The sequence below is a fragment of the Cebidichthys violaceus genome, unplaced genomic scaffold, assembly GCF_023349555.1.
Source record: "Cebidichthys violaceus isolate CVI_PGR_0920_01 unplaced genomic scaffold, fCebVio1.0.p SCAF_8, whole genome shotgun sequence".
NCBI classification, from domain to species: Eukaryota; Metazoa; Chordata; class Actinopteri; order Perciformes; family Stichaeidae; genus Cebidichthys; species Cebidichthys violaceus.
This window is the reverse complement of record NW_027176964.1, coordinates 7,973,884-7,988,111: the sequence shown is the minus strand read 5'-3', so window position 1 is coordinate 7,988,111 and position 14,228 is coordinate 7,973,884. Positions and strand designations below refer to the sequence as shown.

General features: G+C 43.8%; 1 protein-coding gene across 4 annotated transcripts in view; it reads right to left on the bottom strand.

Annotated features, from left to right (window-relative positions):
• Positions 1–3,364: 3,364 nt before the first annotated feature.
• The window catches only part of LOC137892724 (A-type potassium channel modulatory protein DPP6-like), an 84,054-nt gene continuing 73,190 nt past the window's right edge, over positions 3,365–14,228 (bottom strand). For all 4 annotated transcript variants that reach the window (XM_068738072.1, XM_068738069.1, XM_068738070.1 and 1 more), the window contains 7 exons: positions 7,142–7,336; positions 7,000–7,054; positions 6,750–6,852; positions 6,581–6,636; positions 6,387–6,459; positions 6,214–6,287; positions 3,365–4,661 (listed from right to left, as the gene is read on the bottom strand). In XM_068738072.1, the coding sequence (XP_068594173.1) occupies positions 4,515–4,661; positions 6,214–6,287; positions 6,387–6,459; positions 6,581–6,636; positions 6,750–6,852; positions 7,000–7,054; positions 7,142–7,336 (703 nt within the window). In that variant the 3' untranslated portion in view covers positions 3,365–4,514. The remainder of the gene's footprint in view (positions 4,662–6,213; positions 6,288–6,386; positions 6,460–6,580; positions 6,637–6,749; positions 6,853–6,999; positions 7,055–7,141; positions 7,337–14,228) is intronic.

The following is a 14,228-nucleotide window of genomic DNA, read 5'->3' as shown; positions in this document are numbered from 1 at the left end:
CTACAGTGATGGCATATGAATGTATGATTAGTAATATCCCCATGAATAAAATAGAAAAGAAAAATGGAAATAGAATTTCAGATATTCATTCAATTTCCAATTAACACAATAGTGAACAAGACTTTTGGCTTTTGCGATGTTTTCCTCTAGGCCATGGTGATCAGGGGGGAAATTAAGTATTAAAAGTAAATAATTGTAACAGATCAAAAAACATTTGAGACATTATAATATACCAAGTCAGTTCAGGTTAAGATATCATAACTGAAAATATGATGTCAGCTTTCTGTCTGTCTGTCTGTCTGTCTGTCTGTCTGTCATCAGATAATGTAATACCTTGACGCTACACCCTCCGATACAGTAGGTGATGGTATGCACCTGCAGTTGGTTTGCAATCCACCAATAAACACACAGATGAAGAAGACTTAACCCAATCAACGCATCATTGCATACATCCTGAGCTCAATAGTTTTCAGCTCGTGACTAACGACAACAACAACTTATTCTGTGGATGTGCACGGCTTCTCCATAAATGATTTAGCTTATCCATTATGATGCAAGACAAGACTAGAGATTATTGTGAGTATGGTTGCAGTTAACTGGTGTCTCGTTTGTTTCTCTTGTGTGATAATGTTGCTGTACAGATTTCATACATGATTCTGTTGATGTATTTTCTCTTGCTTAAATATACTTTGTTAATGTAATTAAGCTCTGCGTGTGTAACTTGTTCGGAATCAGTTTTATTGGTTTTGACCTAATTTTAAAGTCATAAAGTCATAGCATAGCATGTAGAAAAAAGTCAAAGCATGTAGAAAAAAGTCATAGTATACCATGTAGAAAAAAGTTATAGTATAGCATGTAGAAAAAAGTCATAGTATACCATGTAGAAAAAAGTTATAGTATAGCATGTAGAAAAAAGTCATAGTATACCATGTAGAAAAAAGTTATAGTATAGCATGTAGAAAAAAGTCATAGTATACCATGTAGAAAAAAGTTATAGTATAGCATGTAGAAAAAAGTCAAAGTATAGCATGTAGAAAAAAGTCATAGTATACCATGTAGAAAAAAGTCAAAGTATAGCATGTAGAAAAAGTCATAGTATAGCATGTAGAAAAAAGTCATAGTATACCATGTAGAAAAAGTCAAAGTATAGCATGTAGAATAAAGTCAAAGTATAGCATGTAGAAAAAAGTCATAGCGTAGCATGTAGAAAAAAGTCAAAGTATAGCATGTAGAAAAAAGTCAAAGCATAGCATGTAGAAGAAAGTCAAAGTATAACATGTAGAAAAAAGTCATAGTATAGCATGTAGAAAAAAGTCAAAGCATAGCATGTAGAAAAAAGTCAAAGTATAGCATGTAGAAAAAAGTCATAGTATACCATGTAGAAAAAAGTCATAGTATACCATGTAGAAAAAAGTTATAGTATAGCATGTAGAAAAAAGTCAAAGTATAGCATGTAGAAAAAAGTCATAGTATACCATGTAGAAAAAAGTCAAAGTATAGCATGTAGAAAAAAGTCATAGTATACCATGTAGAAAAAGTCAAAGTATAGCATGTAGAATAAAGTCAAAGTATAGCATGTAGAAAAAAGTCAAAGTATAGCATGTAGAAAAAAGTCAAAGCATAGCATGTAGAAGAAAGTCAAAGTATAACATGTAGAAAAAAGTCATAGTATAGCATGTAGAAAAAAGTCAAAGCATAGCATGTAGAAAAAAGTCAAAGTATAGCATGTAGAAAAAAGTCATAGTATACCATGTAGAAAAAAGTCATAGTATACCATGTAGAAAAAAGTTATAGTATAGCATGTAGAAAAAAGTCAAAGTATAGCATGTAGAAAAAAGTCATAGTATACCATGTAGAAAAAAGTCAAAGTATAGCATGTAGAAAAAAGTCATAGTATACCATGTAGAAAAAGTCAAAGTATAGCATGTAGAATAAAGTCAAAGTATAGCATGTAGAAAAAAGTCATAGCGTAGCATGTAGAAAAAAGTCAAAGTATAGCATGTAGAAAAAAGTCAAAGCATAGCATGTAGAAGAAAGTCAAAGTATAACATGTAGAAAAAAGTCATAGTATAGCATGTAGAAAAAAGTCAAAGCATAGCATGTAGAAAAAAGTCAAAGTATAGCATGTAGAAAAAAGTCATAGTATACCATGTAGAAAAAAGTCATAGTATACCATGTAGAAAAAAGTTATAGTATAGCATGTAGAAAAAAGTCAAAGTATAGCATGTAGAAAAAAGTCATAGTATACCATGTAGAAAAAAGTCAAAGTATAGCATGTAGAAAAAAGTCATAGTATACCATGTAGAAAAAGTCAAAGTATAGCATGTAGAATAAAGTCAAAGTATAGCATGTAGAAAAAAGTCATAGCGTAGCATGTAGAAAAAAGTCAAAGTATAGCATGTAGAAAAAAGTCAAAGCATAGCATGTAGAAAAAAGTCATAGTATACCATGTAGAAAAAAGTCATAGTATAGCATGTAGAAAAAAGTCATAGTATAGCATGTAGAAAAATTAATAGTATTCCATGTAGAAAAAGTCAAAGTATAGCATGTAGAAAAAGTCATAGTATAGCATGTAGAAAAAAGTCATAGTATAGCATGTAGAAAAAAGTCATAGTATAGCATGTAGAAAAAAGTCAAAGTATAGCATGTAGAAAAAAGTCAAAGTATAGCATGTAGAAAAAAGTCATAGTATAGCATGTCAAAAATACGTGTACAAAGGTCAGTCATAGTATTTTTTGTCAAAAGTCCTAAAAAAGTCAAACTATATCATGTAAAGTCATAGTACACTGTGTCAAAAAGAAGTAATAGTATTGCATGTTGGAAAAAAACATAGTATAGCATGTTGAAAAAAGTCCTAAAAATTCATAAAATGTCAAAGTATATTATGTTGAATAAAAGTCATAGTATACTGTGTCAAAAAAGTCATAGTATATAGCATGTCAAAAAAAGTCATAGAAAAGTCATAGTGTATCGTGTGGAATAAAAGTCATAGTATACGGTGTCAAAAAAAATCAAAGCATTTCAAAAAAACATTATAAAAATGTAATAAAAAGGGTCAAAAAAGTCATAGCATGTCAAAAAATTTCTAAGCAGTCATAGTATACCGCCGGTCATAGAAAAGTCAGTGTAGCATGTCAAATAAGTCATATTATACTGTTTCAGAAAATAATATAATCAGTAATATAATAGTATGCCCAAAAAAGTAATTTGAAGTGAATAGGTCATTCTAAAGTCTCATTGTATAGCATGTTGAAATAAGTCATGAAAGAAATATAATTTATTTGTCAAATAGTCATTGTATTGTATGGCATCAGAATTGTAAAAGAATACAGCCGACGAAAGATACATTTCAAAATGCTTTATATACAAGTTGCACATACAACATAAAGACTTAAACAATATAAGATTTATACACTTTGTACATCAGCTGACTAGAAACCACTGACAATACTAACAGAAGTGACATGTGGAGAGAATCAATCCATTTAAAACACAAGTCAAAGTAATTGACAAAATAATGTAAATTCAGCATAGTTAACTCACCAGAATGTCGTTTTGGAAGTTAAATATGAATAACTATTTGCAAACTAAATACTTTTTGTCTGTACAACACCATATTTCAAGTTGATGTACAATTATTTTGTATTGAGTTCTTTCCATGTTTTGAGATCAAATGTGCTACAACTTGGGATTTTAACTTACCTCTCAAATAACTGGCCATTACTTGAGGAAAATGAAATCATCTGGTTTTGAGTCCACAGTTCAGACAAGGCCTATCCATATTCACTCATTTTCAATGTCATGTCAGACGCCAACATCAACATTTCACCCACGGTAAGGCACAGTGACTAAAAGAACAAGAATTCAATTCAGAAATATGACGAGGGAAAATATGATTCCATACCATTTCAGGATAGACACTTTTTGTAGTACAACGCAAGTTAAACATTGCACCCTTGTTTTGTAAAGCAACTACGGACTGATGCAGCCACACATTCACTCAAAGACACAACACTGAACAGAGAAATTCTGAGAAAGTAGCAGTAATCATACTCATGAACAGAATAATCAGTAAATTGGTTGGCAAGGTAATCAGAAACTGGTGGCCCTTCAGAAGTTAAATCTCAAAAGAATGAACTGATCTTCCAGAGGGGTATTTTGTGCTGCAAAGTTCCCAATTAATGTGCCTTGTTTGGAATGGAGATGCATTGATCAATGGCCGTTACGTTGATCCTCTATTTGTCCACTAGAGGGAGTACTAGTTCATATATTCCAATAGCAGAGAGAGACGTGACTGTTCACATCTGAGATTTATTGAGTCTTTCTGACTAGCAGCCAGCACGAGGTGAGGAGAAGGGCTGTATGCTGGGGTCCCTTGGGCACATGCAGGTGCTGCGCTTCAAAGGACAGCTAAAATCGGATTGGACAGCACGTGGTGTGGGTTGATTGGGTGAGAAAGATCTGTTGCATATTGTGCTGCACTGGCTAGCCGGGGCCTGCTCAGAGGAGCGTGTTTAACTGTTGTCCTCGTCCTCTTTTGGCTGGTCGTCTGTCAGAATCTCCGGCACCCGGAAACACACCTCGAAGAAGTTGACCAGGGATTGGCTCAGGTGCTGCTGTATCCCATCACTGTGTAGGAAGTGTCCCTCATCTGGGTAGATCTGTAGATAGATATATCCAGGAATAGAATTATATAGAGCTGCACCTAACAATATGCATTAGCAATTCATCTTTTGTATTTTTTTGTTAATTGATTAACCATTTAGTTTATGAAATGTGAGAAAATGCCCGAAGAAATGAAAATGGTCATATGTACATTAACACATTATGGCTGGAACTGAAACAATTTATCTAAAGATTGTAAAAATTCATAGTATAGTATGTCATCAAACTGTCATAAACATATGTCATAGTAAAGCAAACCATAAAAATGTCTGAGTATTTCTTATGCATTTATAGTTTGATTTTTTACTTTTTTTTAATCTTTTAGTTGTCAGTTGCTTTTTCATCTTTAGAGTTTCTACCTACCTGGTCTGCATTTGGGTGACACTATAGTATGGCATGACAAAATATTAGTCATAGTATAGCATGCTATAACAAATAAAATCCTTAGTCATAGTATAATATGCCATGGAAAAGTGTCATGGTTTAGTAGGTAATGAAAATGTCATAGTATAGTATGTTGACCGAAGTCATAACAAAGAGATAGAATAGCATGTCACAAAAAGCCTATAGTTTAGCGTGTGTAAAAATTCTTAAAAAGTCAAAGTTTAGTGTTGAATAAAAGTCATAGTATACCGTGTCAAAAATAAAACGTGTGTGGATCATAGCATTTTATTTTTTGTGTTTTCTTGATGTTTAAATGTAGGCTATATGTGTCAGGCAGTTGTTCTATATGGCCGTAATTCTGGAAACAAAACAGCCATATTGGCCATAAAAAAAAAAGTCTATATTACATTTAGCAGACGCTTTTATCCAAAGCAACTTACAGGAAGTGTATTCAACATAGGTATTCAAGAGAACTTCACCAGAAGTCATAAGTGCATCTCCTTTTCTAAACAAGCATCTAAGAGCATAAACTAGTGCAAAAGTACAGTGCAGAAACAAACCAATACGAATACAATAAGTGCTGAGTGGAAGGCTCAGGGTAGCACTTCCTGAAGAGGTGGGTTTTCAGCCTGCGCCGAAAGATGGGCAGCGACTCTGCTGTCCTGACGTCAGTGGGAAGTTCATTCCACCACTGTGGGGCCAGGACAGAAAACAGCCGTGACCGGGTCGATCGGCCACAGGGACTTCTGAGCGACGGGGCAACCAATCGCCCCGAGGCAGCAGAGCGAAGTGGTCGGGCGGGGGTGTAGGGCTTGACTATGGCCTGGAGATAGGAAGGAGCTGTTCCTTTCACTGCCCTGTAGGCTAGCACCAGAGTCTTAAACTGGATGCGAGCTCTTACAGGTAGCCAGTGTAGAGAACGGAGAAAGGAAGTTGTGTGGGAGAACTTGGGGTGATTGCATAAACCATGGCTGTTTTGCAAACTACACTTCAACTATTTTTGGTTGTTTTAATTTTTTCTCCTTACCAAACTTAAATATAGAGTCCTTGTTCTGTACAAACATGCAATCTTACGTTCAGGCACAAATAGGTTCAAATCAAATAATGACAGTTATACACAGGTACATTTGCCAGGTCTAGCGGGCGGCTATTTCAGAAACTCACCTGTAGAGTGTAATTGGCCTTCTCGCTGATTAGATGATTGATAAATTTGGCTGTGTGCTGGAAGTGAACCTTTTCTGTGGTAGTGGAGAATATACAATTGGAGACAAGACATTAGTGTGAAATCACAGTGAACTAGTGTTATTGAGAAGTAATACAGAAAACATATCTTTTACCGTCAGCAGTAGGGTGAATTATTAAGTACTGCTTCTGCAGAAGCTGACCAGCTCTGTGTGCTAAATTTGCCATCTGAAGGAAAGAGAGAGGAAAATCCACCTCATATAACGACCCTGGAGTCCATCTCTGTACACTTTAGCTAAACATCTTGGTGTGTGATTTGGAAAGAGAGACTGAAACATTCAAACTTTACCGTATATACTCGTGAATCTGTCTTTGAGCCGAGGTATCGCTCTGAAAATGCAGAAGCTGCCATTTGGAAATGGGGAAAAAAGTCAGAAAGATCGGACGCCTTCAGACACTGTCCCAAGAGCATTTCATTTGAACACATCCATAGAAGAAAAATATGTGGAAAGGTATACCATAAAGCTCGAAATCTGTGATGGGGGAGACTGCTGTTCCACATTTAAGTTGATTAAACTCCTCAGAGCTCAGAAGCATCGTGGCTAAATATCCTCCATAGGCCTGAACAAAAGCAGAGGAGACACAGAAACGCATAAAGAAGTCTAATTAATTCTACTTCATGATAATGATCTCAATGTGAGCCAGTTGCTGTGTCAACAAAATTACAATTCATTCTCAGGAGCCTTTTTGAGCATGTGTTCTCCTTACCTTTCCATAAACTCCCATTCGACTGTTATCAATATAAGACTCTTTGGATATAAACCTAAAAATGAAAGAAAAAAAAAAAGTGTTTTGGGGCTGTAACACCACAAAGGCCTCCTCATGCTTACACTTTAAGCAGAAGTCTGACCTGAGTGCCTCCAGCTGGTCCCTCTCCTCTAGTCTTCCCAGTTTCCTCCTAACTTTGTGCAGAAGGTTGGTGCCCTGGAAGCCACTGCCGTGGCCATCAAAGCGAATGACGATGGTGCTGAAGCTGCTGACCAGAGCCGTGGCCCAGTCTACCCGGAATTGCTCCGACACCATCTGCCCGCCAGGCGTACCGTCCCTGTACCAAAACCACAGCCATGGTGATCATTTTGAGGACTGAGATGAATATTAAATGGGAATCTTGTTAAGATGAAGGCACATATTTTAGTTCAGGATTGTTGGAATCACAACTGGACAAAGAAGGTTTAACATCGAACTGGAACATTTACAAATAAGACCAAAGTAATATTTTATACGGCAGCTATGAGGAAATAGAAGGATTATTTTGCAATGTAATGCAGTCCAATACAACACCACCTTATTAAACTATTTGATACTACATTTTTCACAAATGTAGCAGCTAGTGTGAGATATTGTAGTTTATATTGTATTATGTTATCCAACTAAAATGGAAGGAGTCTCTGCATGTACAGTATGTCTTTCCTTCAATTATCTCAACAACCGTACATCTGATCGACTTCACACTTGGTAGGTGTATTGCTGAGGATCCAAGGAAGTGCAGTGTCAAGTGTGAGCTATTAAAATCTACGGGACATATTTATCAATAGTGCGCTGTGTACATACTGTAGAATATTGAGAGAGGACTTAACTGTATCACATCAGAACGGCATGCCGAGTACAACTTGCTCTCTTTCACTTGCTACAATATTAACCGCTCTTCTCATTTCTCTATTTTGTGCCTCCTTGTCTCCTCTCTCCCCCACCCAGCTGCCTGTGAATCAGAAATCGATCTTGATCCCTAAATGCATCTCCAGGAGAGAGGAGCTATGAGCGAGGATGCACAGGTGTATCTTTTGAGGAAGTCTCTTTGGCACCTGTGATGTATAAAAGAGGCGTGACACATTCCTATCACATTACGCCACGTTGTGAAATTGAGTTATAGGTAGATAATTAAATACATTTTGACAGATAATGCAGCTTTGCCATACGTCATAATTAATTGAGGTCACTTTAAAACGACGGCTCCGAAGTACGTATTTTGTTTCATCCCTAATTCCTCGACTCCTCTCTTCTCGTGCCTCTTCCTTGCCTCATGCATTCGCATCTCAGGTGGGAGGTACTAAGACGCGAGGAGAGAAGGTGAGGAATGGAATCAAGGATATACAAACTAAGAAACAAAAAGAGCCCCGTCTCTTACAGCGCCAAACGTCGGGATTGGTACAGCTCGCACTCTGTCGTTCGATTCAGTACATACAAGACAAATGTTGAACAGAAGTACAAAGTTATTTGAATAAGTGGTTCTTGAGAACCAACACACGCCTGGCATTTGGCTCATTACGAACACTAACGGGCAATGCACTAAGATTATAGCATTATATTGTGGTGTTAGTTTCTTGAACAAAAATCTAAAACATTTACCGTTTGTAGCTACACAAATCTGAGTCTTAGCTATTTTCCCTTTTAAATATAATCTTATACTGTATAATAGTGAATATCTTGAGGTTTTGGACAACAAAAGCAATTTGACAAATTCACTTTGAGCCCTGAGGAATAACGACAAATTTCACTATTTTTCAGGGTTTCATAGACCAAACAATCAAATATAATTAAAGGCTGCATTACAAACGAAAGTTACGAACGTAACTACGGTTCTATGAATCCTGGATGACCACCAGAGGCAGTGTTTAACACTGGATATCTTCTGTCTCGCGCATGTGCAGGTCGAGTCTTTATATCAACAAAGTCACCTGTGACCTCGGATTACCCCCGTCGTCTATAAGTTCCGGTGTCATCCTGAGATCAGTCCTACGAAATCTTCTCGCGAGCTCACGGGATTCCGAGTGACCAAGAACTCTGGCGGTCATCTAGGATTCATAGAACCGTAGTTACGTTCGTAACTTTCGTTCCATTTCATCCTTACTGACCGCCAGAGGCAGTGTTTAACACTGGATGACTTATATCAACAGAGTCACGAGGAAGCACAAGTACATACCTCATATAGCTCAGGCAGAGGAACTTGGCCAAAGAACCCTCCCCAGTGGGTGAGGGGTGGCAACGTTGACTCTGTAGTGTTTGGTAAATGTGCTTGGAGATGCCCATGAGGCCGCAGCACATATATCCTCCACAGGCACACCTCTCAGAGCTGCCCATGACGTGGGGACACTCCTGGTAGAGTGGCCCTTCACTCCGGATGGGAGAGCATGGTCGCTCGCCTTGTATGCTTAGGCAATGGCCTCCACCATCCAGTGGGACAGGCGCTGTTTTGAAAGAGCACAGCCCCTCTTAGGCCCACCATAACAGACAAAGAGCTGCTCCGACCGCCGTATGCACATGGTGGCTTCCACATAAGCTCTGAGAGTCCGCACTGGGCACAGCAGCCTTGACCTCTCCTCTCCTGATGGTCAAACTGTGCAAGCTGGATAGGCTGGTTGATATGCGAGCGTGTCAGCACCTTGGGGAGAAACGCTGCATTAGGCCACAAAGTAACCCCCGAGCCATCCGAGTTCCACTTCAGACAAGATTCACTCACCGACAGGGCATGCAGCTCGCCTACATGTTTAGCTGAAGTAATTGCAAGGAGAAAAAACGTTTTGGTCGCCAGCCATCTCAGCCTGTGCCAGGGGTTCAAAAGGCGGCAAGCATAGGGTGTCCAACACCAAATGTAGGCCACGAAATAGCCGCCACGTATACCCTCAGGGTAGAGGGAGAACGGCCCTTATCTAGGAGGGACTGCAGAAACTCAAGTACAGCAGGCACGGGGCATTGTACTGGGTCCTTGTTCCGAACTGCACACCATTCAGAAAACAGCCTCCACCTGTTTTCGTACTGCAGACGGGTAGATGGTGCTCTGGCATTCAGGATAGTTCTTCTGACTGGTTCTTTGCAGCCAGTCAGCAGCCGGTCGGGCCCTCCAGCGGCCAGACCCATAGTTGGAGGCGGCTGGGATCGGGATGCCAAATCCGGCCTCCTAGTTGCGACAGGAGGTCCCTCCTGTCGGGGAGGCGCCAGGGTGTCCTGCAGCAGAGTCTGTGCAGTAGGGAGAACCAAGTCCTGGCTGGCCACAGGGGGGCCACTAGCAAGAGTCTGTGGCCCTGGTGAAGAATTCTGAGAAGCGTTGGCAAAATCAGAGGGAACGGTGGAAAGGCATAAAGAAGCCCTTCTGGCCACATGTGAGCCAGGGCATCCTGACCCAGAGGACTGGTCCTCTCCGTCAGGGAGAACCAGTGGGGACAGTGGGTCGACGTCTCCGAGGCAAAGAGATCCACCTCTGCTCGGCCGAAGAGACCCCAGATGTTCTGTACCACGTCTGGATGAAGCCGCCACTCCCCCGCTGGAGGCTTGTGACGGGACAGGAAATCTGCGACCTGGTTCCGCTCTCCCTGCAGGTACATTGCCCGAAGGCTGGTAAGGCGAGGGGCAGCCCAAGTCAGAAGGGCACGGGATACCCGTAGTAACTCTAGGGATCTGGTACCCCCTTGATGGTTTATGTGGAACACAGCAGAGGTGTTGTCCGACCGGACAAGCACATGCTTTCCCCTCAAGTTTGGCAGAAAATGTTTGAGCGCTAGGTGCACAGCCCGTAGCTCTAGAACATTGACATGTTCCATGCGGTCTCGAGCAGACCACTGCCCTCGAGCAGTCCTGTTCTGCCACACTGCACCCCATCCTGAGAGACAGGCATCTGTTGTGACCACCTCTCGGCGAAATGGGACCGAGCCCATGGGGACACCGCTTGCAAGATATGCTCTCTCCCTCCATGGGGATAGAGCGAGTGGGCACTGTTTTCCCACGACTATTGCCCTGTGTCTGTGCCACTTGGTGTCCAAGTGAAGGCTGTTCAGCCATCTCTGCAGGGGGCGCAGTGACAGCAAGCCTAAGGGAACGACAGCTGAGGCAGCTGTCAGTTTGCCCAATAGGCGGAGAAAAAGAATGTAGGGCAACTGCCTGCCCCCTCGGAAGGAGGAGAGACTGTGGAGGATGTCGTCCACACGCTGGGGTGACGGGCAGGCACTCATAGTGGCTGCATCCAGGGCCACACCAATGAAGGTTATGCTCTGGGAAGGGGTCAGGGAGCTCTTTTCCATGTTCACCTTGAGGCCCCACCGGGCCACGTGAGAGAGGAGGCAAGCAGTGTCCTGTGCTGCCTGAAGACAGGATGGTGCACAGATCAGCCAATCGTCCAAGTACGGCAATATTGTCATGCCCTGCGATTGCAGGGAACGCACCTTGTGAACACCCGTGGGGAGAGGGAGAGTCCGAATGAGAGCACTCTGAACTGGAAGTGACGGCCTTGAAAGGCGAAACGCAGAAACTGCCTGTGGTGAGGTACAATGGGAACGTGGAAATAGGCATCCTTCAGGCCGACAGACGTGAACCACTCTCCCCTGGAAACAGCCCAAAGGACGTCTGCTGTGCTCAGCATGTGAAATGGCAATACCTTCAGGAACTTGTTGAGTCCCCTCAGGTCTAGGACTGGGCGCAGTCCGCCGCCTTTCTTTTTTACGAGAAAGTAAGTTGAGTAGAACCCCCCGGGTTGTGACAGGGGGTCCACCCTCTCGATTGCACCCTTGGCCAGGAGCGCGGCTAACTCCTGGTAAAGGGCTAGGGATTTTGCCAGGTCGGTGATGCTGGTCATTTTGACCCGGCTGGAGGCTGGGGGCCGGTGTCGGAATTGAAGTTTGTACCCCTGGGTTAGGGTGGACACCACCCAGGGGTCTGAAGCATGAGCTGCCCAGTAGCTGATCTGCTGCTGAGAGAAAAAACTGCCGGCCGGCCTGGAGACATCATCTCCTGGCCCCCCTGCCTCTGGAGGCTCTGGGGGGGCGACTGTTAATCCGCAAGTTCGGAGGTTGTCTGGGGGGGACATAAGTAGGGTTGTCTGGGTAGCGAGCCGGCCTCCCAGCAGGACGCTGAGGCCTGTGATGGCTACTGGTGTGAGCTGGGGGCTGAGCACAGCCTCGGGGGGCCGAAGTGGGACCCCTAGGTCTGCGGGGTGCGGGCATGTCTCTGCGAAGGCCAGAGAACTGCTGCCTGGTCTGGCTAGCTTCAACGGTCCGCTGAAGCGCCTGTATAGCAGATGCCCCGAACAGCTCACCAGGTTCTACTGGGACAGTACGGAGGGTTCTCCTACATGTCTCCGACAGGGGAGACTGCGCTACCCAAACCTGGCGGCGAGTCTGGACCAGGGTGGACATCAGACGTCCAAGTTCCCTTGACATGAGCGCAAACGCCTGCAGTGAAGCATCACTGAGGCTGGTGGCGGAAGCGTCGAGAGTAGCTTGCTGCAAAGAAGCTGAGAGGGCAAGCATGAGGTGGGAGAGGGAGTTGCCGATGCGGCCCATACGTGCCGCTGTGTCATAAGCCCTGGATAGCAGGTCATCCGTGACCCGACATTGGGGTCGAGGGCACCTGGCATCGGGCCTCAGGGTCTCCTCAGGGGAGACTATGAGGGCCGCAATAGTCGGCTCAACGGCTGGCATACGGGCAAGGCCAAATTTTGCCGCATCCTGCATGGCTGCCAGGGTTCGTCCATCCGATGTAAGACGGGACAGAGTCCCGGTGTCTCTCCAGCATGCATGCAGCTCCCTCAGATATTCTTCGGAGGGAGGAACAGAGAAGGTGGTGGGGGCGGGAACGCCCCTGAAGAAGGCAATCGCAGGCGGAGGTTCAGGCTGCTATGTATCTAACTGCAGGCGTGCCAGTGCCATGCGAATGACAGACCCCATGGTGCTATCGACTGCCCCCTCTGAAGAACTCTGAGCTGAAGAACGGGAACCAGGCCCCGAAGCATGGGAGGGCCGCTCTTCACTGTACTCAGTAAAGAGATTGGCTGACGCTGCCAGTGAGATAACATCCTCTTCTGGACCAAGCTCAGCCGTGGATAGATCTGGTGCTTCAGACCCCCCTGCACTAGGGTGGAGGGTCAGGAGAAGCGACTTCATTTGAGCAAGCTCAGCAGTCAGCAGATCCACTCTAGAAGACAGCCTGCTGGGCTTAGCACTCTTGGAGGGAGCCCCTGCGGCTTCTGTGGCCCGGCGTTTGGAATGGGTAGGTTGGGCTGGATTTAGCTGTCCTGACAGGGGGAGGTCGTCCTCATCCATCAGGTGTTCCACCTCGGCGAGCCTAGCAGCCCTTACTACTCGAGGCATGATGCTACAGTTCATGCACAAGTTCTCCGAGAGGCCCTCCCTCAGATGCTCGAGGCCAAGGCAAGAGGGGCAGAGGTCATGGCCGTCCTCCGGCTGAAGAGGAGCCATACAGGTCCTACAGCCGGGAGAGTTAAACATGGCCACAATTCTGGAGGAACCCTTGTTCCACTAGTTGGTGTGGGCTGCTAAGTCAGTTTGAGCGGGAGCGCTCTGCTGACGAGAACAGGCAGGGGACAGTCAGTGAGAGGGGAGTGAGGACACTCTCCACTAGGACAGTCGTCACAGATATTGGTGTCCCACCAGTTAGCCTGAGCGAGAGCACTCTGCCACTGTGGAAACAGGCCAAGAAAAAACAGTCCTTACAGTGAGAGGGGAGCGAGGACACTCTCTTCACTCGGACAGTTGTTGCAGATATTGGTGTCCCACCAGTTAGCCTGAGCGAGAGCACTCTGCCACTGTGGAAACAGGCCAAGAAAAAACAGTCCTTATAGCTAGTGGGAAGCGAGGGCACTCTCTTCACTCGGACAGTTGTTGCAGATATTGGTGTCCCACCAGTTAGCCTGAGCGAGAGCACTCCGCCACTGTGGAAACAGGCCAAAGAAAAAACAGTCCTTATAGTGAGAGGGGAGCGAGGACACTCTCTTCACTAGGATATTTGCTGCAGATATTGGTGTCCCACCAGTTAGCCTGAGCGAGAGCACTCTACCACTGTGGAAACAGGCCAAGAAAAAACAGTCCTTATAGCGAGTGGGAAGCGAGGGCACTCTCTTCACTCGGACAGTTGTTGCAGATATTGGTGTCCCACCAGTTAGCCTGAGCGAGAGCACTCTGCCACTGTGGAAACAGGCCAAAGAAAAAACA